Source organism: Oncorhynchus tshawytscha, unplaced genomic scaffold (assembly GCF_018296145.1).
Source record: "Oncorhynchus tshawytscha isolate Ot180627B unplaced genomic scaffold, Otsh_v2.0 Un_contig_8142_pilon_pilon, whole genome shotgun sequence".
NCBI classification, from domain to species: domain Eukaryota; kingdom Metazoa; phylum Chordata; class Actinopteri; order Salmoniformes; family Salmonidae; genus Oncorhynchus; species Oncorhynchus tshawytscha.
This window is the reverse complement of record NW_024609817.1, coordinates 2,287-23,668: the sequence shown is the minus strand read 5'-3', so window position 1 is coordinate 23,668 and position 21,382 is coordinate 2,287. Positions and strand designations below refer to the sequence as shown.

General features: G+C 43.1%; 1 protein-coding gene and 1 long non-coding RNA gene across 4 annotated transcripts; one reads left to right on the top strand and one right to left on the bottom strand.

The window, feature by feature from the left end:
• Nucleotides 1–46: 46 nt before the first annotated feature.
• LOC121846082 (vacuolar protein sorting-associated protein 33B) lies at nt 47–13,694 on the bottom strand. Of its 3 annotated transcripts, none has more exons than XM_042318826.1 (24): nt 13,558–13,694; nt 12,416–12,560; nt 12,005–12,085; nt 11,814–11,875; nt 11,159–11,208; nt 10,250–10,317; nt 10,109–10,154; nt 9,928–10,022; nt 9,599–9,703; nt 6,562–6,652; nt 6,266–6,343; nt 5,982–6,055; nt 5,793–5,879; nt 5,445–5,535; nt 4,794–4,868; nt 4,617–4,681; nt 4,174–4,228; nt 4,022–4,068; nt 3,563–3,695; nt 2,936–3,009; nt 1,330–1,431; nt 1,170–1,245; nt 905–1,027; nt 47–517 (listed from the first exon to the last, which is right to left on the bottom strand). In XM_042318826.1, the coding sequence occupies exons 2-24, from the start codon at nt 12,509–12,511 to the stop codon at nt 438–440; spliced, it is 1,854 nt and encodes a 617-aa protein (XP_042174760.1). In that variant the 5' UTR covers nt 12,512–12,560; nt 13,558–13,694; the 3' UTR covers nt 47–437. The 3 variants fall into 3 exon arrangements, with proteins under 3 accessions (XP_042174760.1, XP_042174761.1, XP_042174762.1); XM_042318827.1 differs by having other exon boundaries at nt 905–1,024; XM_042318828.1 differs by lacking the exons at nt 4,022–4,068; nt 4,174–4,228.
• LOC112238508 lies at nt 13,689–14,630 on the top strand. Its single transcript, XR_002951627.2, has 2 exons — nt 13,689–13,826; nt 14,103–14,630. It is a non-coding gene; the product is annotated as an uncharacterized LOC112238508 (long non-coding RNA).
• Nucleotides 14,631–21,382: the final 6,752 nt, after the last annotated feature.

Below are 21,382 nucleotides of genomic sequence, written 5' to 3'. Positions count from 1 at the left end.
GAACGAACAGTTATTACCAGTAAAGTGACAGACATGCTTTCAAATGTCACCGTACAGAGACGTCATTGTTTATTTACCTACAGGTATTTGATATCGTAAGATTCATAAATATCATTTATTATAAATCACAGACAACAAATAAAACATAATATTTGTTTTGTACTGTGGACAGAAAACAACATTCTTTGTACACCTTTTGCAGTTGGTATAGCACTATGATGGAATATATTCCAACGTCAATCAATTTTTTTCTGAATCAGATCTATCCTAGACAGTGACTGCTTCCAATACAAGACTCTGAATAGCAGGTGCAAGCATGTAGCTTGTTGTCATATTGTTGATGCAAATTGTCCAAAAAGTCATCTGTATGTGTCCCCATGATGTCTTGGACCACAAGCTGGATGCTTCCATTGGCAATGATAGAAAGACCCCAGGACTCATGCATGGTTGTCCAACATAGACTCCAGAAGTCTGGCACTGTTTGTGATAGCTGTGGTCACCACAATGAATTTAAGACCTAGAAACACCATAGAGAGAACACATTATCCACTTTTATTCAACTTGTATTTATACAGAAAATCCCAATTGAGAGCCAAGGTCTCTTTTTCAATGGTACAAAGTAATTATGTAGAACCCGCTTGACCTATATAAAACATATATTGTAAACTATGTAGTCACCACAATAAATGTATAACCTAGGAGAAATAGAGGTAGAAATAGGGGCATGAATATATATTTCCTTAGCTCACACCCTCTACATTTTCCCTGTCAGCATTGGGATTTGAACCGGCAACCCTCTGGTTACTGGCCCACCTCTCAAGACTTCTGCTGTTCCCTACATTGGCACACTGATACATTTCTAGTACCACCACCTTCCAGAATCCCAATATAAAGCCTTCCTTACCTTTCTCTCTGCCCAGGAAGCGTAGTGCTGAGATCTCTGAGAAGGTGCACCCACCCAGGAACATGACTAGGATGATACGCTGGGAATCGGTCTTCACCCTTGCGTCTGATCCGTTACTACCTGCTGAGAGAGGAGGGGGAGGTAGAGAGCGGGAGAAAATAAAGAACTGGAATTCTCTGCGTGTTCCCCTTTCCTCAATGGACTTTCCATTCAAAAGTGCCGTTTACATACATTTCAGTGTGAATGTCAAGCCCACTTGCCTTACCTGTGACTGCAAATTCATGTCCGTTGAGCATGCGGGTGACTTCCTCGAGCCCTGTCCAGCCATCACGCTCCAATACCTGCAGACGTGGCACAAGCGGAATACTTTTTATTATATCACTAATTGAAACCACACTTCTGTCTTAGTATCCATGAGTTCATACCTGTTCAATGAGTTTGCAGCTCAAAGGAATGTAGGCTCCACTGAAGATATAGGCCATGTCTCGAGGGACACGGAGGTCATACTCTTCATCTGACTTGGGCACCTTGATATAGATATATTAAGGACATCCGGTTTCATTGCAATACTGTTTGGTTATGGAGTTAATTTAGGGCAGTGTTTCCCAAACTATATATAAAGAAAATCGCTCTTGGTTCTTAGAACCAGGGTTTTGTCAGAAACCTCCGGTAGCCACTAGATACCGTTGTAATAAACAGAGAGGTTTCTGTTTTCTTCCTACAAATGTGGCTCAATCTTTTAAATGGTTCAAGATACAAAATATTATGACCCCATTACTGTAAGATTAGACTCTCAGGAACACGTATGTATCTTCTGTTTCTTCTGTTTCCCTCCACAATGCCCACAAGCCACGCAGGACTCATTAAAACAGACTGGACAAGACCAGGCACTAAATCAAACTGAAGATCAAACAACATTATTGTCTGATGATCTTCTGAACTTATACCTTTTCTGGTACATTTTAGTCACTTCAAACCATATTTCCTTCAGATTGAAATACTGACAAAAGTACAGTCAGACTGATTTATAATAGACTGTCATAGCCTAAATGTAAACATTTGCCGTTGATAACATCAGTTTTTTAACATGGTGGAGTCAACTTTTTATTTATGTCAAAAACGGGTCGCAGCCAAAATCGTTTGGGACCCTGTTTTATGGTGAGTTTCCTGTCCATTTCCCAGCCTAGTCCTGAACTAAAAACACAGTCTCCTGGCCATTTCCCAGCCTAGTCCTGAACTAAAAACACAGTCTCCTGGCCATTTCCCAGCCTAGTCCTGAACTAAAAACACAGTCTCCTGGCCATTTCCCAGCCTAGTCCTGAACTAAAAACACAGTCTCCTGGCCATTTCCCAGCCTAGTCCTGAACTAAAAACACAGTTTCCTGGCCATTTCCCAGCCTAGTCCTGAACTAAAAACACAGTTTCCTGGCCATTTCCCAGCCTAGCCTGAACTAAAAACACAGTCCCATTTCCCAGCCTAACTAAAAACACAGTTTCCTGGCCATTTCCCAGCCTAGTCCTGAACTAAAAACACAGTTTCCTGGCCATTTCCCAGCCTAGTCCTGAACTAAAAACACAGTTTCCTGGCCATTTCCCAGCCTAGTCCTGAACTAAAAACACAGTTTCCTGGCCATTTCCCAGCCTAGTCCTGAACTAAAAACACAGTTTCCTGGCCATTTCCCAGCCTAGTCCTGAACTAAAAACACAGTTTCCTGGCCATTTCCCAGCCTAGTCCTGAACTAAAAACACAGTTTCCTGGCCATTTCCCAGCCTAGTCCTGAACTAAAAACACAGTTTCCTGGCCATTTCCCAGCCTAGTCCTGAACTAAAAACACAGTTTCCTGGCCATTTCCCAGCCTAGTCCTGAACTAAAAACTAAGTTTCATGGAGAATCCAGGATTAGGCTTAATCTGTGTACACGAATCCGCTCTATAATGTTTAGTGAAATTTCATGAAGTTAAAGTAACTCAATACATGGGTATGTTTTTAATATGGTAATTGCTTTGTTAATTAAATTAAAAGACTACATACCAGATTGAGCCTCCTGCCCAAGGCACGGAAATTGCTCTTCTTGGCCAGGGAGGAGAAGGCATCAGTCAGCTTTCCTAAAATAGAACATGTTGAAATGTTCAAGTGCTGATATTTTGCAGAGCTTCTTGTCATTGTCAGGACTCTAAAGTACAGTATATCTATGATGTATAGTTTGTGGGTAGTAGTAGTCTCAAAATTTAAATCACTGTACCCTCACTTGGTTCAGATCAGTCAGTCTCTCACTATTCTTAATTAGCTTAATTTCCTTATCCCAATTCCTTATTACAATGACTTGACAGGTTAAAAAAAACTATTCAGACACGTCATCAACTAGTGGTGGTCACTCAGGAAAGGAAACGAGGAGAAAAACAAAGTAGTTATATACAGTAACGGTATTGGGACCCAGTCTGTATTAAATACAGTAACGGTATTGGGACCCAGCCTGTATTAAATACAGTAACGGTATTGGGACCCAGCCTGTATTAAAAACAGTAACAGTATAGGGACCCAGCCTGTATTAAATACAGTAACGTTATTGGAACCCAGCCTGTATTAAATACAGTAACAGTATTGGGACCCAGCCTGTATTAAAAACAGTAACGGTATTGGGACCAGCCTGTATCTGACCTGCGGTTTTGTCGTTGACCAGTTTGCCCACTCTGCTCTCCATGACAGTGAGGGTTTCTCCAGGCTGCTGCTCCACCAGCAGGCCTAGCTGCTTCAGGTTGGAAAACGTCAGTAGGTGTTCAATGCCATAACTCTGAGAGAGGAAATAGGACACAGAACTACGTAACAAGGAAAAGGCTCCAACAAAATAACAATGGAAATACAAAGATACAGAATGAATCCAGTCTAAATGCACATTACACTGACAATGTTACACAGTAACACACTAGCGGGCAAAATTTGGTCTGGGATGTCATAATTTTGTGGTTGTAAAATGGTTGGTTGTATAGACGTCTTTTTTTCCTGACAACGTCAAGATATCTGGGACTGGGAGAGGTCATATTTTTCTGGTCACTAAAATGTTTTTCCCAACCAGTGCTAGATATCATTTAAAACAATACTTATGATACCAGAACCCACCTGTAGAAACTGGGCTTTTAATGACCGATAATCTTTGGGAAGGAGGCCTGAAGGAAAATATAAACAGCTGATTTAAAAGGACTAAGAATCTTATCATGAGATCAATTATATTTTCATGTGTTTGGTTAAAAAACATCTCTGTGAAGTCTCACCGTTTTCTGTGAGAGACAACAGACAAAGGAGTCTCATACTTTCCACCATAGAGACCTAAGGTGGATGATAACACAATAAGGTGGATGATAACACAATAAGGTGGATGATAGCTTCCTCCAGTGTGGTACCTGGTAACAACGTTTACAGTTTGATGTGGTTAGAGAGAACAATTATGTGCCAGGATGATTGATGAACACAACCTGCAATATAAATCTTATTGGGCCGATTTAGCACTATGATTACCTCTATGCATGTAGCATTCGTAGAAATATAATGAATAGAACGGGTTTGGAGGATCTACCCCTGCCAATTTGACTGGTAAACTCATGGGTACACTCAGAATGGCTGCCAGTCCACCCATTATGACATCATTGACTTGAATAGAGACACCCTTTCTATTCATTATATTTCTATAGTACCATTATCTTCCAGACAATCTCACCTGTCTATTGATATGCTCCTCTATGTAAGAAATACATTCACGGATTTCAAACCCCTCCAGTAAGGCTGTCGGGTGGAGAAATAAGTATCAGTTATTATGCAATGCAGGAAATGGGATTCATATGGGGAAAAAGCATATGCCTCAAAGTACAGTATAGCCTATGTAATGTAATATTACAGTGCTCTGTCTTCAACAGCTCTTGGAAGTCCTGCTTCGTTTTCTTCTTCATCATCGACTCACTGGCACCAATATCTGAAGAGAGACGTGTCTTTTTAAAGGGATACTTTGGGATTTTTGCAATGAAACCCTTTATCTACTTCCTCACAGTCTGATGAACTCATGGATACCATTTGTATGTCTCTACATCCAGTATGAAGGAAGTTAGAGGTAGTTTTTCGAGCTAATGTTAACTAGTGTTAGCGCAATGACTGAAAGTCTTTGGTATCTAATAGCATACTAGCAGTTACCATACACTTCCATTCATTCATAGGATCCTGTGTGGTGCAGCGGTCTAAGGCTGCATCGCAGTGCTAGAGGCGTCACTACAGACCCGGGTTCGATCCCAGGCTGTATCACAACTGGCCGTGACCAGGAGTCCCATAGGGCGGCACACAATTGGCCCAGCGTCATCCGGGTTAGGGAGGGTTTGGCCGGGGTAGCCCGTCATTGTAAATAAGAATTTGTTCTTAACTGACTTGCCAAGTTAAATAAAAACAAAAAATAAATTGCGCTAACACCAGTTAACAACTTCCTTCAAAATGCACGCAGACATAGAAATGGTCTCAACCAATTCATTTGACTCTGGGGAAGTAGAGACTCAATACTCACGCAGACTGAGGAGCCGATGCTCCTGTTTTAACCCTTTCAGCTCCTCCGACACAAACGTCTTCATCTGTTTAATATCCATTCCACTACGCTTCTGTAATGACAGAGACGGAGAGAGATGAATAATCGTCAAACATGAACTTCTACTCTTTGATGTAAAGAAAGCTCTAAGAGGACATTTAAGACAAATATTATGCATCCACGCAGGGCAACACTTCAACAGGGGGAATTGTTGGAAATTATAAATGTGCTGTCAATCAGCTTACCATACCTAGCAAATAAAGGTAAACAAATAAATTGGAAGCACAAAGGCCCATATAGATGTAAATATGGTCAGCATGAAACACTCACATCATATGCAGTCTGGAGGTTTCGGGCCTTTTGACTTAGGAAGCCAAACACCTGGGAGAAATGCTCGTTCCTGATCTCGTTAAAAACCTGAGATAGAAGCACGCACAAATTCCAGTGAGACTGTCATCCTTAAACCAGTGATGGGGAAATTATATCAATTCAACCGTGTTATACTTCTAAAAGGCCAACCTTATCTTGAGAGTTTAGCATCACTTTTATACTCTTGTCAGAGGAGGTGACATCTGGACAAAACTCCACACATCCTATAGGACAAAGAGAAGGATTAGAATTCCATACAGACAATGGACATGCAATAAGATCTTAATGCCATTTTATGCATTGTAACTGTAATAGTATACAGCAATAAGAGGCTTCAGTGTGTGTGACTAGGACACAATATATAAAGACCACATTATTTGCAGTATAGCTATTTCAAAGTAGAGACTGTAATCATAGCAAATATCATTGCTTACCACATTTAATTCTGAAAATATCATCGACAAGTCCTTCATAGACAACCTGGGAACACAGAGGAGTCACAAGGTCCACATCTGCAAAGAGAATGAGAGAAAACATTAGTATGATATCAGCTATTATTATGACAAGTATCACCCTATTGTTATTCCATTCCAAATCCACATTTTCATATGTTAGTCTGTGAGAATGAATAACAACATTATCCAATAGCATATTTAAAATGTCAAAAACGAGAGCAACAAATAAGACAAACGTCACAACTGCCGTGATTCACAGTTCAAGAAAGATCTACCTCTGTCAATGAGAAACACATTTCCGATCTCCGCTTGACGCGCTCTCTGTTCCCCCTCCTCCACCTGCTCCCTCCACGATTCATACGCCATCTGAACCGGGCAAGAGACCAGACATACTGTTAACACATACTCTATGAATCTCGTCTAAATCATGGTGTTTGAAAATCTAAATCATCTGTACCGGTGCTGATTTCTGACTGTGTCGGCATTCAACAACATACAGCTCTACCTTGATGAACAAGACAAAGACTGGTTGGCTGAAACATAAACAGACTGGCACCCATAGTAAATCATTCATTCAGTACCATCTAGAATCATAATCCCAGATGTATTTTAGCTTTGTTTTAATTCAGTATACAAGGCAGCTAAATGCTGAATTGCGTATACAAAAGTACATTAAAGAGTGTTGATGTACTGAGCTGTGTCACGCCTTGGTCTTAGTATTTTGTGTTTTCTTTAATTATTTCTTTAATTACGCTGCATTTTGGTCCGATCCTTGCTACACCTCTTCGTCAGAGGAGGAGGAATCACCCACCACACCCGGACCGAGCGGCGTGGTAACAGGCAGCGACAGCAGGAGCAGCGAAAGGAGGAATGGACATGGGAGGACGTTATGGACAGCAGGAGTATGGAGTATACGACTTGGGAGGAAATAGACAGGTGGGCGGTCGACCCAGAGAGAGTGCCGGAGCCCGCCTGGGATTCGCTGGAGCAGTGCGAAGAGGGCTATAGGAGAATGGAGTCGAAGAGAAAGACACGGCGGCGCAGAAAGAAACTCCGAAAAGCAGCCCCAAAAATGTATTGGGGGGGGGGCTCAGGGAGAGAGTGGCAGAGTCAGGAGTTAGACCTGAGCCAACTCTCCCTGTTAATCGTGAGGAGCAGCGATCAAAGGACTTCTGGACTTGGGAAGAGATATTGGACGGAAAAGGACCATGGGCACAGCCTGGTGAATATCGACGCCCCAAAGAAAAACTGGAGGCGGCGAGAGCGGAGAGGCGCTGGTATGAAGAGGCAGCACGGCGACGCGGATAGAAGCCTGAGAGTCACCTCCAAAAATGTATTGGGGGGGGGCTCACAGGGAGTATGGCGATGCCAGGTAGGAGACTTGCGCAAACTCCCTGTGCTTACCGGGGGGCTGGAGAGACCGGGCAGGCACCGTGTTATGCTATGGAGCGCACGGTGTCTCCAGTACCAGCTCTTCGTATTGGCCGGGCTAGAGTGGGCATCGAGCCAGGTAAAGTTGGGCAGGCTTGGTGCTCAAGAGCTCCAGTGCGCCTGCACGGTCCGGTCTATCCAGAGCCACCTCCACACACCAGTCCTCCGGTAGCAGCTCCCCGCACCAGGCTTCCTGTGCGTGTTCTCGATCCAGTACAGCCAGAGCCTTCCTTTCCTCTAGCGCTGCCGGAGCCTCCCGCCTGTTCAGCGCAGCCAGCGTTTTCCTCCTCTCCTGCGCTGTCGGAGTCTCCCGCCTATTCAGCGCTTCCAGAGCCTTCCTCCTCTACAGCGCTGCCGGAGCCTCCTGCCTGTTCAACGCAGCCAGAGCTGCCAGTCTGCATGGAGCAGCCAGAGCTGCCAGTCTACATGGAGCAGCCAGAGCTGCCAGTCTGCATGGAGCAGCCAGAGCTGCCAGTCTACATGGAGCAGCCAGAGCTGTCAGTCTGCATGGAGCAGCCAGAACTGTCAGTCTGCACAAAGCTACCAGTCTGCATGGAGCAGCCAGAGCTGCCAGTCTGCATGGAGAAGCCAGAGCTGCCAATCTACATGGAGCAGCCAGAGTTGCCAATCTACATGGAGCAGCCAGAGCTGTCAGTCTGCATGGAGCAGCCAGAGCAGCTAGATCCGCCAGTCAGCCATGATCTTCCAGATCTGCCAGTCAACCAGACTCTTCCAGATCTGCCAGACTCTTCCAGATCAAACCAGACTCTTCCAGATCTGCCAGTCAACCAGACTCTTCCAGATCCGCCAGCCAGCCAGGATCTGCCGGAGCCAACTACCTGCCTGAGCTTCATCTCAGTACTGGGCTTCCTCTCAGTACTGGGCTTCCCCTCAGTACTGGGCTTCCCCTCAGTACTGGGCTTCCCCTCAGTCCCGGGCTTCCCCTCAGTCCCGGGCTTCCCCTCAGTCCCGGGCTTCCCCTCAGTCCCGGGCTTCCCCTCAGTCCCGGGCTGCCCCTCAGTCCCAAGCTGCCCCTCTGTCCCGAGCTGCCCCTCTGTCCCGAGCTGCCCCTCAGTCCCGAGCTGCCCTCAGTCCCGAGCTGCCCCTCAGTCCCGAGCTGCCCCAGTCAGTACAGAGCTTCCCCTCAGTACCGAGCTTCCCCTCAGTCCCGAGCTTCCCCTCAGTCACGAGCTTCCCCTCAGTCACGAGCTGCCTCAGTCATGAGCTGCCCCTCAGTCCAGTGGGGTTCTGGGTGAGGACTACGAGGTCATGGTCGGCGGCGAGGGTGGACTATCCCAGGACGCAAGGGGGAGGAACTAAGACATTTATGGAGTGGGGTCCACGTCCCGAGCCGGAGCCGCCACCATGGACAGACGCCCACCCGGACCCTCCCTATGGTTTTGAGGTGCGTCCGGGAGTCCGCACCTTGGGGGGGGGTTCTGTCACGCCTTGGTCTTAGTATTTTGTGTTTTCTTTAATTATTTGTTCAGGCCAGGGTGTGACATGGGTTTATTGTGTTGTCGTATTGGGGTTTTTGTGGGCATTGGGATTGTGGCTGATTAGGGCGTGGCTAGGCGTGGCTGCCTGAGGCGGTTCTCAATCAGAGTCAGGTGATTCTCGTTGTCTCTGATTGGGAACCATATTTAGGTAGCCTGGGTTTCACTGTGTATTTTGTGGGTGATTGTTCCTGTCTCTGTGTAGTGTTCACCAGATAGGGCTGTTTCGGTTTTCACATTACGTTTATTGTTTTTTGTAAGTTCGTGTTTCTTTATTATTTAATAAACATGGATTGCAATAGCCACGCTGCATTTTGGTCCGATCCTTGCTACACCTCTTCGTCAGAGGAGGAGATAGAAGAAAGCCGTTACAAGCTGATCTTACCTTGGAGCATCGTCCGATCCCATACACCTTAGAGAAGGGGCCGTAGACAGAGTGTAGGAGATGCAGGGCACTACCCGCTGTTCTCACCCAGCGCTGGTCTCCCTCCTGTGGACACACAGGTCATGCTTGTTAGCAAAATAATTAGCACTATGAATATAACCATGCTAGTCCCAGTACTAGGTTGTTAGTTATATGCCAAAATGTGTTACTAATTTGTTATTACACTGTACCTGCTTATGTAACTACATGTAAATACATAATTTTTGCATCATAAAGTGGGACTGATATTCCTAAATACAACTCCCATCAGCACTACTGTCTATCATTACCAAGAAGTAGTCTCTGAAGAATTCCGGAAGCTCCAAGCTAATGATGTCATCGTCCAGGGGCAGGAGGTAGAATGACCACTCGTCAGTAGTCACATCTTCACAAGGGAGTGAAAAAGTGTCTGTTAACATTCAAACATCTGGAATACCAAAATATTAATATGAAATATCAAAAGACACCTACCACCAAAGATTCCCTGCTCCTCCAAAAGGTTCTCGCATGCATAAAACTGTAAGAGGCACGGAAAGCGAGAGAAGAATGAGCAAAGAAAACAAATATAATTGTTTTATTGCAGAGAGTATACAATAACTACATAATAATCACCTTCTGAGGGCTAAATATGATCTTGTATCTTCTGAATCTCCCAAATGCTTTGTCTGCATTGACCACATCTGGAAAAAGAAACCAATTTGTCAGTGGATATAAGAAACAGCCACGAACAGTCCTGTATAACTGCCTGTACAAACCACCTGGGAAACGGCACTCTACTCACTGCTGTCAGACTGTATAATAACTCTACCTCTTTAATGGTTTCCCCCCTCAATTTTTGGGGGTTTTACAATCACATTTTAATATTTCAATTTCCATTCTAAAAAATGTCTTGTAATGTTTCAAGTGTTCTGGGTAGCCTAGTGGTTAGAGCGTTGGACTAGTAACCGAAAGGTTGCAAGTTCAAATCCCCGAGCTGACAAGGTACAAATCTGTCGTTCTGCCCCTGAACAGGCAGCTAACCCACTGTTCCTAGGCCGTCATTGAAAATAAGAATTTGTTCTTAACTGACTTGCCTAGTAAAATAAAGGTAAAATTAAAAATAAATAAAATATATATATATTTATGTAATGTATTATGTGTTATGTATTTAAATGAGTGTTTTGCAATTATTAGTCATGTACATTTTGCATTTCTTCAGTTGATCTGTGAGCAAGAATAAATCAAACTCATAACAGAGTGATTTCCCTCATTGTCTTCCCGATCAAGGACATTAAATCAGAAGCCTTTGTTTGCACAGTAACACAACGTACTCCAGAAGCACTGTCGATAATACCACTGATCCAGAAAAGACAAGGCATTTCAAAGTCTGGGACGACAGTAATACAGTCATTCATTTCTCCGTAAGAGAATAGCGTTGCTAACTTAATCTTTCACTGCATTGGCATCCCAAGAATTACACTTTAATGACATACAATATGAATCAGCTGATTTTCAATATCAGGGTGCCACCATTCTACTTACCACATATCCACTTGACAGTTTTTATTCTTGGACGGATCAGGAAGCATAGTCTGTCAAGGAAGGCACATTATTAAGGATATGTTACAACATTGTTATGGCTGTGTTACAACATTGTTATGGCTGTGTTACAACATTGTTATGGCTGTGTTACAACATTGTTATGGCGGTGTTACAACATTGTTATGGCGGTGTTACAACATTGTTATGGCTGTGTTACAACATTGTTATGGCGGTGTTACAACATTGTTATGGCGGTGTTACAACATTGTTATGGCGGTGTTACAACATTGTTATGGCTGTGTTACAACATTGTTATGGCGGTGTTACAACATTGTTATGGCGGTGTTACAACATTGTTATGGCGGTGTTACAACATTGTTATGGCTGTGTTACAACATTGTTATGGCTGTGTTACAACATTGTTATGGCTGTGTTACAACATTGTTATGGCTGTGTTACAACATTGTTATGGCTGTGTTACAACATTGTTATGGCGGTGTTACAACATTGTTATGGCGGTGTTACAACATTGTTATGGCTGTGTTACAACATTGTTATGGCTGTGTTACAACATTGTTATGGCGCTGATACTTGTTTCTCCAAGGCAGTAAAAGAGAAGCGGATCTATGGAACTACAATCGGATTTGCTACTTACTGATCTGAGGTGCTGACAATGGGTTTGTGTTCCACTTTGTAAAGCTTGTCCACATCATGTTGCTACAAGGAGAAGGGTGACAAAGATTGTATAGGACTGAACCTCATTGTAACCTGGTAAACTGATATATGTAAGGACAGGCAATCAATATGGTATACAGCAATATTCAGACACATAACAATGACATGTACCTTTAGTGTTGTGACATTAGCAATGCGGTCCAGGGGGCTCATCAAATCTGCCTCAATGAACAGGTCCTTCCTCCCAGGTAGCTTTAAACCAGGGGAGTAAAAATGCAGTATGATGATGATGAGGATGATGAATATACCTAATCAATCCCCAGAAGAGGAATTTAGGATTGCTATTTGCAGTAGAGACTAATATACATTACAGAAACATAGAGGGACAGTTTCCCAGACACAGATTAAGCCTATAGAATCTCAATTGAAACAGATTTTTAGTCCAGGACCAGGACTGTCTGGGGAACTGACCCAGGCTTTACAACTTTAATAGGATCCATGACTTGTGTGAGTACTTGTGGATACTGAGACACAAGACAATTGACAACCTGAGTGGGGGGAAGATGGGTGGAGTAGTCCTACCTGTTCCAGCAGGTAAATGAGCTGGTCCCTGGCCAGCCTCTTGAGCAGAGAGAAGTCAGGGAGCTCAGGGGCATCTCTCCTGACACTGTGAGCCATGGGGCCTGAGGTGGAACAGAGTGACACACCTGCCCAACCATTCACCTCCCTGGAAAATACAATCTAGCTGTGATGGGCTACCCACTGGGCACACTCTAATTGAAATAACACTGTTTCCACGTCATTTCAATTAAATTAAGTTGAACCAACGTGGAATAGACATTGAATTGACTTCTTTGCAGAGTGGGTAGCTTCACATTGACAACGAGCTAGCTAACGTTAGCCACCTAGCTAGAATTCACTCGTAATATATTGTACGTTTTACAAATTCCTAAAATATAATATTAATTATAATTTGTCAAATATCATACGAAATGGTTGATGGACATCCACAAATTAATGCATACCATACGAAATATAACATATCATACTAAATGGAATGTCTCGGATTTAAATACAAAATAATAAGAAATGATCTGAGACCAGGTGCCCCTACACACACACACACACACACACACACACACACACAGCAGTGGGCTCTGTCTATTGTGCTGACAGTGCAGCAGAGATACAGATTTTGTGCCAACCTGTCACTCAATCGTTTAAAAATATGTTTTATATAGAGACATTACAACAAAAACTGAAGGGGCACAAGTTTCAAATGAGGGGCTAATCCTTTTGGCTAATCCTGGAACCGGGCCAGCTACAGTATAGTGTATATTTTTTATTTGAAAAAATAATTTCTCACTGAAATGAAATATACGTTTCGAAAACCGGGTTGAACGCGATTATTATTTACTTTTCTAAACGTTAAAACAGAGCGTAACATTTTTGTTTACATTGAGACAAATGCGGGTGTAACACCTGAAACCCTGAAAACCAACATACAGAGAAGAGTTTTCGAGAGCTAACGTTAGCATACTGTAGTTATCAGCTGATTTAGTAGTCACACCATGATTAACTGTATATGGCAATAAGGACGACGTCAGTCATTAAAACCAAATGTATATACCGTCACTGTATAGGTTATTGGACGATTTAGACGATTTAAAAATGTAAAATAAACCTAAAATGCTCTATCAATTTTAGCTAGCTATGTACATTACCTTGGTTTGTTTCCGGATGTGCGGATGGGATGTTGCGAATCTTTGTTTCACTACGAACAAGTAAATAGAGGGCACCGTATCTCAAGACATGACTGGAGAGAAAAACTTTTTGGAGAACTGTACGTAGTCAATGCACTTTGCTGTTTACAGTATGCAACTTGCTACTATGAGTTCAGATTCGGTTATATTGTTGCAGACGGTGACATTTTCTGCTGAAAACCACCAAGATCAACGGACTAAAGACCCCAAAGAAACCAACTATCCAATAGGTACCGTAGCCTCTCCCTATTACCTATTAATGATGTAGCTATATAAAAACCATTGGTACAAATGTGGTGGAAAAGTGGATTTTTTTAAAGCAAATACCAAGTTGGCAGCATCCAGCACTCACCATGTTTCTTTATTTTATCCAGAAGATCCTCTTTTGACCATTTAGATGCACCAGGTCCCTAGCAGAGCAAACCTTCCTCATCTTAATTCCAACATCATCACCCGTCTCCATCATAACCATGTTCTCTTCTTTGTTGTCAATGATATGTTTACAGGTGTGGACCAAAGACTCAAAAGAAAGGAAAACAAACACAAAACACAAAGGAGAGGACGAAAGAGGTGTCCGGTGGCTGGCTGTCAAGTCACCGTCATTCACCTACCTCGTCACCTGCGGCAGGTCCATGAGTGGGGCAGGGGGAAGGCCCAGTCTGCAGTCAACACATTCGGTCTCGGTGCACCAAGCAGACATGGTGACAGCAGCAGCAAGGCTAAAAACAACCATCACTCCAGGCCTTGCCCCATGACAGGCTGTCATGAAGTGGTCAAAAGACTGCCAGCCCACCTGAGAAAGCAACACAAGCTTGAAAAGAACTCTCCTCTATACAGAGAGCTTCTTACAGCGTCACAGAAGAGAAGGTCAAATGTCAATGAATTAATTTTATGATGTTTACTGTGAATAATTATTCTAGCTGATGTATTGAAGTTGAATGAGAAATATGTAATTGAATTAGGACATGATTGAACAAGACAATATTTGGGAAAAGAATAAAGAATGCGCTTGAACTGCCACACAGCTCGACTAACTTCGATGTCCGTTTTCCTTTATCTACAGCATTCTGACTCAGACACCCTTTCTGAGGCTTGTAACAGATACAGCATAGAAAGACCAGCATCAATTCATATCCAAAGTGGTCACAGATGTTATTATTCTTCATTTACACACAGACCTTTTTGTAGGATGTAAACCTTATGTATGTCCAGGAGTGTAAAGTACTTTAGTAAAAATACTTTAAAGTACTACTTAAGTAGTTTTTTGGGTATCTGTACATAACTTTATTATTTATATTTTTGAAAACTTTTACTCCACTACATTTCCCTGACACCCAAAAGTACTCGTTACATTTTGAATGCTTAGCAGGACAGGAAAATTGTCTAATTCACACACTAATCAAGAGAACCCCCTTGGTCATCCCTACTGCCTCTGATCTGGCAGACTCACTAAACACAAATGCTTAGTTTGTAAATTATGTCTGACTGTTGAAGTGTGCCCCTGGCTTTCCGTATAAAAAATATTTTAAAAACATTGTGCCGTCTCAGTTGATTATTATAAGGAATTTTAAATGATTTATACTTTTAATTTTGATTCCTAAGTATATTCAAAACCAAATACTTTTAGACTTTTATTCAAGTAGTATTTTACTGGGTGACTTTCACTTTTACTTGAGTCATTATCTTTTAAGGTATCTTTACTTTTACTCAAGTTTGACAATTGGGTACTGTTAAACCACTGCGGACATGTCTGTTCCTAGAAAACCATAGAACGCGAATGGCAATGTCAAAATTGATGAGCAAGAAATTAGCTAAACTCAGCAAAAAAAATAAACGTCCTTTCACTGTCAACTGCGTTTATTTTCAGCAAACTTAACATGTGTATATATTTGTATGAACATAACAAGATTCAACAACTGAGACATAAACTGAACAAGTTCCACAGACATGTGACTAACAGAAATTGAATAATGTGTCCCTGAACAAAGGGGGGGGGGTTCAAAATCAAAAGTAACAGTCAGTATCTGGTGTGGCCACCAGCTGCATTAAGTACTGCAGTGCATCTCTTCCTCATGGACTGCACCAGATTTGCCAGTCCTTGCTGTGAGATGTTACCCAACTCTTCCACCAAGGCACCTGCAAGTTCCTGGACATTTCTGGTGGGAATGGCCCTAGCCCTCACCCTCCAATACAACAGGTCCCAGAAGTGCTCATTGGGATTGAGATCTGGGCTCTTCGCTGGCCTTTGCAGAACACTGACATTCCTGTCTTGCAGGAAACCACGCACAGAATGAGCAGTGTGGCTGGTGGCATTGTCATGCTGGAGGGTTATGTCAGGATGAGTTTGCAGGTAGGGTACCACATGAGGGAGGAGAATATCTTCCCTGTAACACACAGGGAAGATATTCTATTCACCCCTGGTGAGACAGAACAGTGACTTATCAGTGAAGAGGACTTTTAGCCAGTCCTGTCTGGTCCAGTGATGGTGGATTTGTGCCCATAGGCGACGTTGTTGCCGGTGATGTCTGGTGAGGACCTGTCTTACAACAGGCCTACAAGATGTCTTACAACAGGCCTACAAGCCCTCAGTCCAGCCTCTCTCAGCCTATTGTGGACAGTCTGGGCACTGATGGAGGGATTGTGTGTTCCTGGTGTAACTCGGGCAGTTGTTGATGCCATCCTGTACCTGTCCCGTAGGTGTGATGTTCAGATGTACCGATCATGTGCAGGTGTTGTTACACGAGGTCTGCCACTGCGAGGACGAGCAGCTGTTCCTCCTGTCTCCCTGTAGCGCTGTCTTAAGCGTCTCACAGTACAGACTTTGCAATTTATTGCCCTGGCCACATCTGCAGTCCTCATGCCTCCTTGCAGCATGCCTAAGGCACGTTCACGCAGATGAGCAGGGACCCTGGGCATCTTTATTTTGGTGTTTTTCAGAGTCATTAGAAAGGCCTCTTTAGTGTCCTAAGTTTTCATAATTGTGGCCTTAATTGCCTACCATCTGTAAGCTGTTAGTGTCTTAACGACCGTTCCACAGGTGCATGTTCATTAATTGTTTATGGTTCATTGAACAAGCATGGGAAACAGTGTTTAAACCCTCTAAAAGGAAGATCCTTGAAGTTATTTGGATTTTTACTAATTATCTTTGAAAGACAGGGTCCTGAAAAAGGGACGTTTCTTTTTTTGCTGAGTTTATTTCTATTTTTAAGCTGAAATGAAGGTTTCTTGGATAAGCCCAAATAAATATTTGCATGCAAGCTTTGGTTACTGTCCTTCTCCATTTGACATTTTCAACCTTTTTGGGTAGAGTTTACTTAGAAGATACACAAGTGATTTGACTGCAGTCTTCCTGTTTAGGTAAGAGTAGTGTGTAGTTGGTATTGTGTGTGTGCACATGTTGAGTTAGGAGAGTCTCTGTCAGAGACAGGGTAGCCCTTTTTATCTAAGAGTGTAACGAAAGAAATATATTATTTATCTTATTGCTTCACCGTCATAGTTCATCACAAACAGACTCTATACAAGTCACTTATATTAACATAGTCAGGGCATTCTATTTCAGTTTTGTTATTGTAGGAAGACGTTAAATGTGTATATCAATCTAAAGTTTTGTCCGATTTTGACAAGTTAATCGTACATGCAGGTAGAACTTGCAAAACATTTATGATGACATCATATGCTATATTACGCGTATGTTACTATATTCCACACCGACATTTGACGTTAAAAATGTGTAAGGGCATATGGTCAAGAAGATGAACTCTCTCTCTACTGATTCACTGTTGGAGGGATTTACATGTCAGCTTTGATTAAAGTTTATTCTGGTTCTTTGGACCGTGAGATTTTCCGAAGCTCCTGGGTAGTTTGCTTAGAAAATGCAGGAGTTATTTGACTGAGGTGTTCGTATTTAGGTAGTGTGTGAACAGGGCCCTTACTATATTGTCTTTCCCTGAATCCTCACATCCCTTTTCTTCTCCTTCTGCTCAAAACCATTGGAGGAGAAGATCCAAGGTTGTCCTCAGGGGGTTTTGAGAAGGATACGAGGTAAGAGAATGTGAGGAATCAAGGACAGACAATTAAGAAAGTGCCCAGTAGAAAAAAATATAAGCAGTCTAATTGGTAACCTGAGAGTACAGGTGATGTAACAAGGCACTCTGATGGTGTGGTGGGGCCTTTTCTCATTTGGACAAAAGTCAGTCCTGCACCCTCTCTCCTCCGTCCTCTCTCCTCCGTGACCCTGAGATGAAGAGATGGGAGGAGGCTCTGGAGTACTGCAGGGATCACTACACCGACCTCCCCAGCATGCTCTCTAAGACTGAACATCTCCAGGCCCAGAGCAAGATGGAGGGTGCCCAGACCGACCATGTGTGGACGGGTCTGATCTTCCTGGCCAGAGAATGGCTGTTGGTGAACGGGGACCACCTGGAGTACCAGGCCTGGTCCGGCGGGGAGCTGCCCCTATGCCCCGCCTAATACCTCCATGGTGGGACCCTGACCAGAGATGAAGAGCACTGGGGAACCAGGAACTGTGAGGAGAGGAGGAACTTCCTCTGCTACAGAGCGTGAGCCCCAGAGGAGAGAGATATTACTGTAGTAGATATGATCATCTATGTATGCTCTCTACTTATTACTAGTTAACGCTGTCATGACGTTGCCCTCTTTGGGTACAGCGAGCACCATCCCCCTCTCTGTCTCCTACAACTAGGCTGCTGTGGTCAGAGAGGTCATAAATTCCTGGAGGAGATGATCTCCTCATGGCCACAGTATAGAGACAGAGTAGAGTTTTCATAGAAGAGAACAAAGGAATTTCTTCCACCTCACAGAACTTGAGGTCCGAACAACATTTATGTTCCGGAGAAGGTATAAAAGATCGGTGAAGAATCCAGCTACGAACTGGTCCGTTTGGTGCAATTTTGTGGGGCTCATGGGAGACAATCCAGCCACATTACCATAACATTGTTTATATAATAGCCTCAGATATGAGGTTTACATCTAATTGTTGTATAAGATGAATGAGTGAAGATGATACTGTTTGTAAAATTGTGTAATGTGATTTTGGACTGTTTAATGAAGGAAACTCCAATTCCCTTTTGAGCTTAACTAAATCAGAGGACCGCCCATGAGCCCAGTTCGGACCTGGCGTCATGAGACAGCCTTTTCTGCAATTCACGAATAAAAACCCACTTTGAGAATTTCTCAACAGACCATGTTTCTCTCAATTACGAGAGGACAAAGTTTGCAGACCAGCTTACCTCGATAACGAGAGGGCCAAGGTTGAGACCAGACTGCTGAATCTTTTAACCATCCCACGTGGTTAAACTCTTAGACTATCGATACCCACAGAATAAGAACAAGTCTTTGATATTAATTACTAGTCTGCAGCTAGGAATTCGGTATCATTGAAGGGCAAGACCGACAACCGCCGAAACATCTATTCTATAACAACATTGCTGAATGTTACTCTGAAGTATCCATTCTGACCACGGCAGAGAGAGAGAGACGGACAATTCTACAAAAGAAACAAACTTTTCAACAGCGATCAAGACGACACACTGAGCGTAAATATATACAGTGGGGAGAACAAGTATTTGATACACTGCCGATTTTGCAGGTTTTCCTACTTACAAAGCATGTAGAGGTCTGTCATTTTTATCATAGGTACACTTCAACTGTGAGAGACGGAATCTAAAACAAAAATCCAGAAAAACACATTGTATGATTTTTAAGTAATTAATTAGCATTTTATTGCATGACATAAGTATTTGATACATCAGAAAAGCAGAACTTAATATTTGGTTCAGAAACCTTTGTTTGCAATTACAGAGATCATATATTTCCTGTAGTTCTTGACCAGGTTTGCACACACTGCAGCAGGGATTTTGGCCCACTCCTCCATACAGACCTTCTCCAGATCCTTCAGGTTTCGGGGCTGTCACTGGGCAATACAGACTTTCAGCTCCCTCCAAAGATTTTCTATTGGGTTCAGGTCTGGAGACTGGCTAGGCCACTCCAGGACCTTGAGATGCCTCTTACAGAGCCACTCCTTAGTTGCCCTGGCTGTGTGTTTCGGGTTGTTGTCATGCTGGAAGACCCAGCCACGACCCATCTTCAATGCTCTTACTGAGGGAAGGAGGTTGTTGGCCAAGATCTCGCGATACATGGCCCCATCCATCCTCCCCTCAATACGGTGAGGTCGTCCTGTCCCCTTTGCAGAAAAGCACCCCCAAAGAATGATGTTTCCACCTCCATGCTTCACAGTTGGGATGTGTTCTTCTTCTTCCAAACACGGCGAGTGGAGTATAGACCAAAAAGCTCTGTTTTTGTCTCATCAGACCACATGACCTTCTCCCATTCCTCCTCTGGATCATCCAGATGGTCATTGGTAAACTTCATATGGGCCTGGACATGCGCTGGCTTGAGCAGGGGGACCTTGCGTGCGCTGCAGGATTTCAATCCACGATGGCGTAGTGTGTTACTAATGGTTTTCTTTGAGACTGTGATCCCAGCTCTCTTCAGGTCATTGACCAGGTCCTGCCATGTAATTCTGGGCTGATCCCTCACCTTCCTCATGATCATTGATGCCCCACGAGGTGAGATCTTGCATGGAGCCCCAGACCGAGGGTGATTGACCTTCATCTTGAACTTCTTCCATTTTCTAATAATTTTGCCAACAGTTGTTGCCTGCTCACCAAGCTGCTTGCCTATTGTCCTGTAGCCCATCCCAGCCTTGTGCAGGTCTACAATTTTATCCCTGATGTCCTTACACAGCTCTCTGGTCTTGGCCATTGTGGAGAGGTTGGAGTCTGTTTGATTCAGTGTGTGGACAGGTGTCTTTTATACAGGTAACGAGTTCAAACAGGTGCAGTTAATACAGGTATATCAAAGGGGTGAATACATATGCATGCACCACTTTTACATTTGACATTTTTTAGAATTGTTTTAAACAAGTTATTTTTTTAATTTCACTTCACCAATTTTGACTATTTTGTGTATGTCCGTTACATGAAATCCAAATAAAAATCCATTTAAATTACAGGTTGTAATGCAACAAAATAGGAAAAACACCAAGGGGGATGAATACTTTTGCAAGGCCCTGTATGTCAAATCAAATCAAATCAAATTTTATTTGTCACATACACATGGTTAGCAGATGTTAATGCGAGTGTAGCTAAATGCTTGTGCTTCTAGTTCCGACAATGCAGTAATAACGAACAAGTAATCTAACTAACAATTCCAAAAAAACTACTGTCTTATACACAGTGTAAGGGGATAAAGAATATGTACATAAGGATATATGAATGAGTGATGGTACAGAGCAGCATAGGCAAGATACAGTAGATGATATCGAGTACAGTATATACATATGAGATGAGTATGTAAACCAAGTGGCGTAGTTAAAGTGGCTAGTGATACATGTATTACATAAGGATGCAGTCGATGATATAGAGTACAGTATCTACGTATGCATATGAGATGAATAATGTAGGGTAAGTAACATTATATAAGGTAGCATTGTTTAAAGTGGCTAGTGATATATTTACATCATTTCCCATCAATTCCCATGATTAAAGTGGCTGGAGTAGAGTCAGTGTCATTGACAGTGTGTTGGCAGTAGCCACTCAATGTTAGTGGTGGCTGTTTAACAGTCTGATGGCCTTGAGATAGAAGCTGTTTTTCAGTCTCTCGGTCCCAGCTTTGATGCACCTGTACTGACCTCGCCTTCTGGATGACAGCGGGGTGAACAGGCAGTGGCTCGGGTGGTTGATGTCCTTGATGATCTTTATGGCCT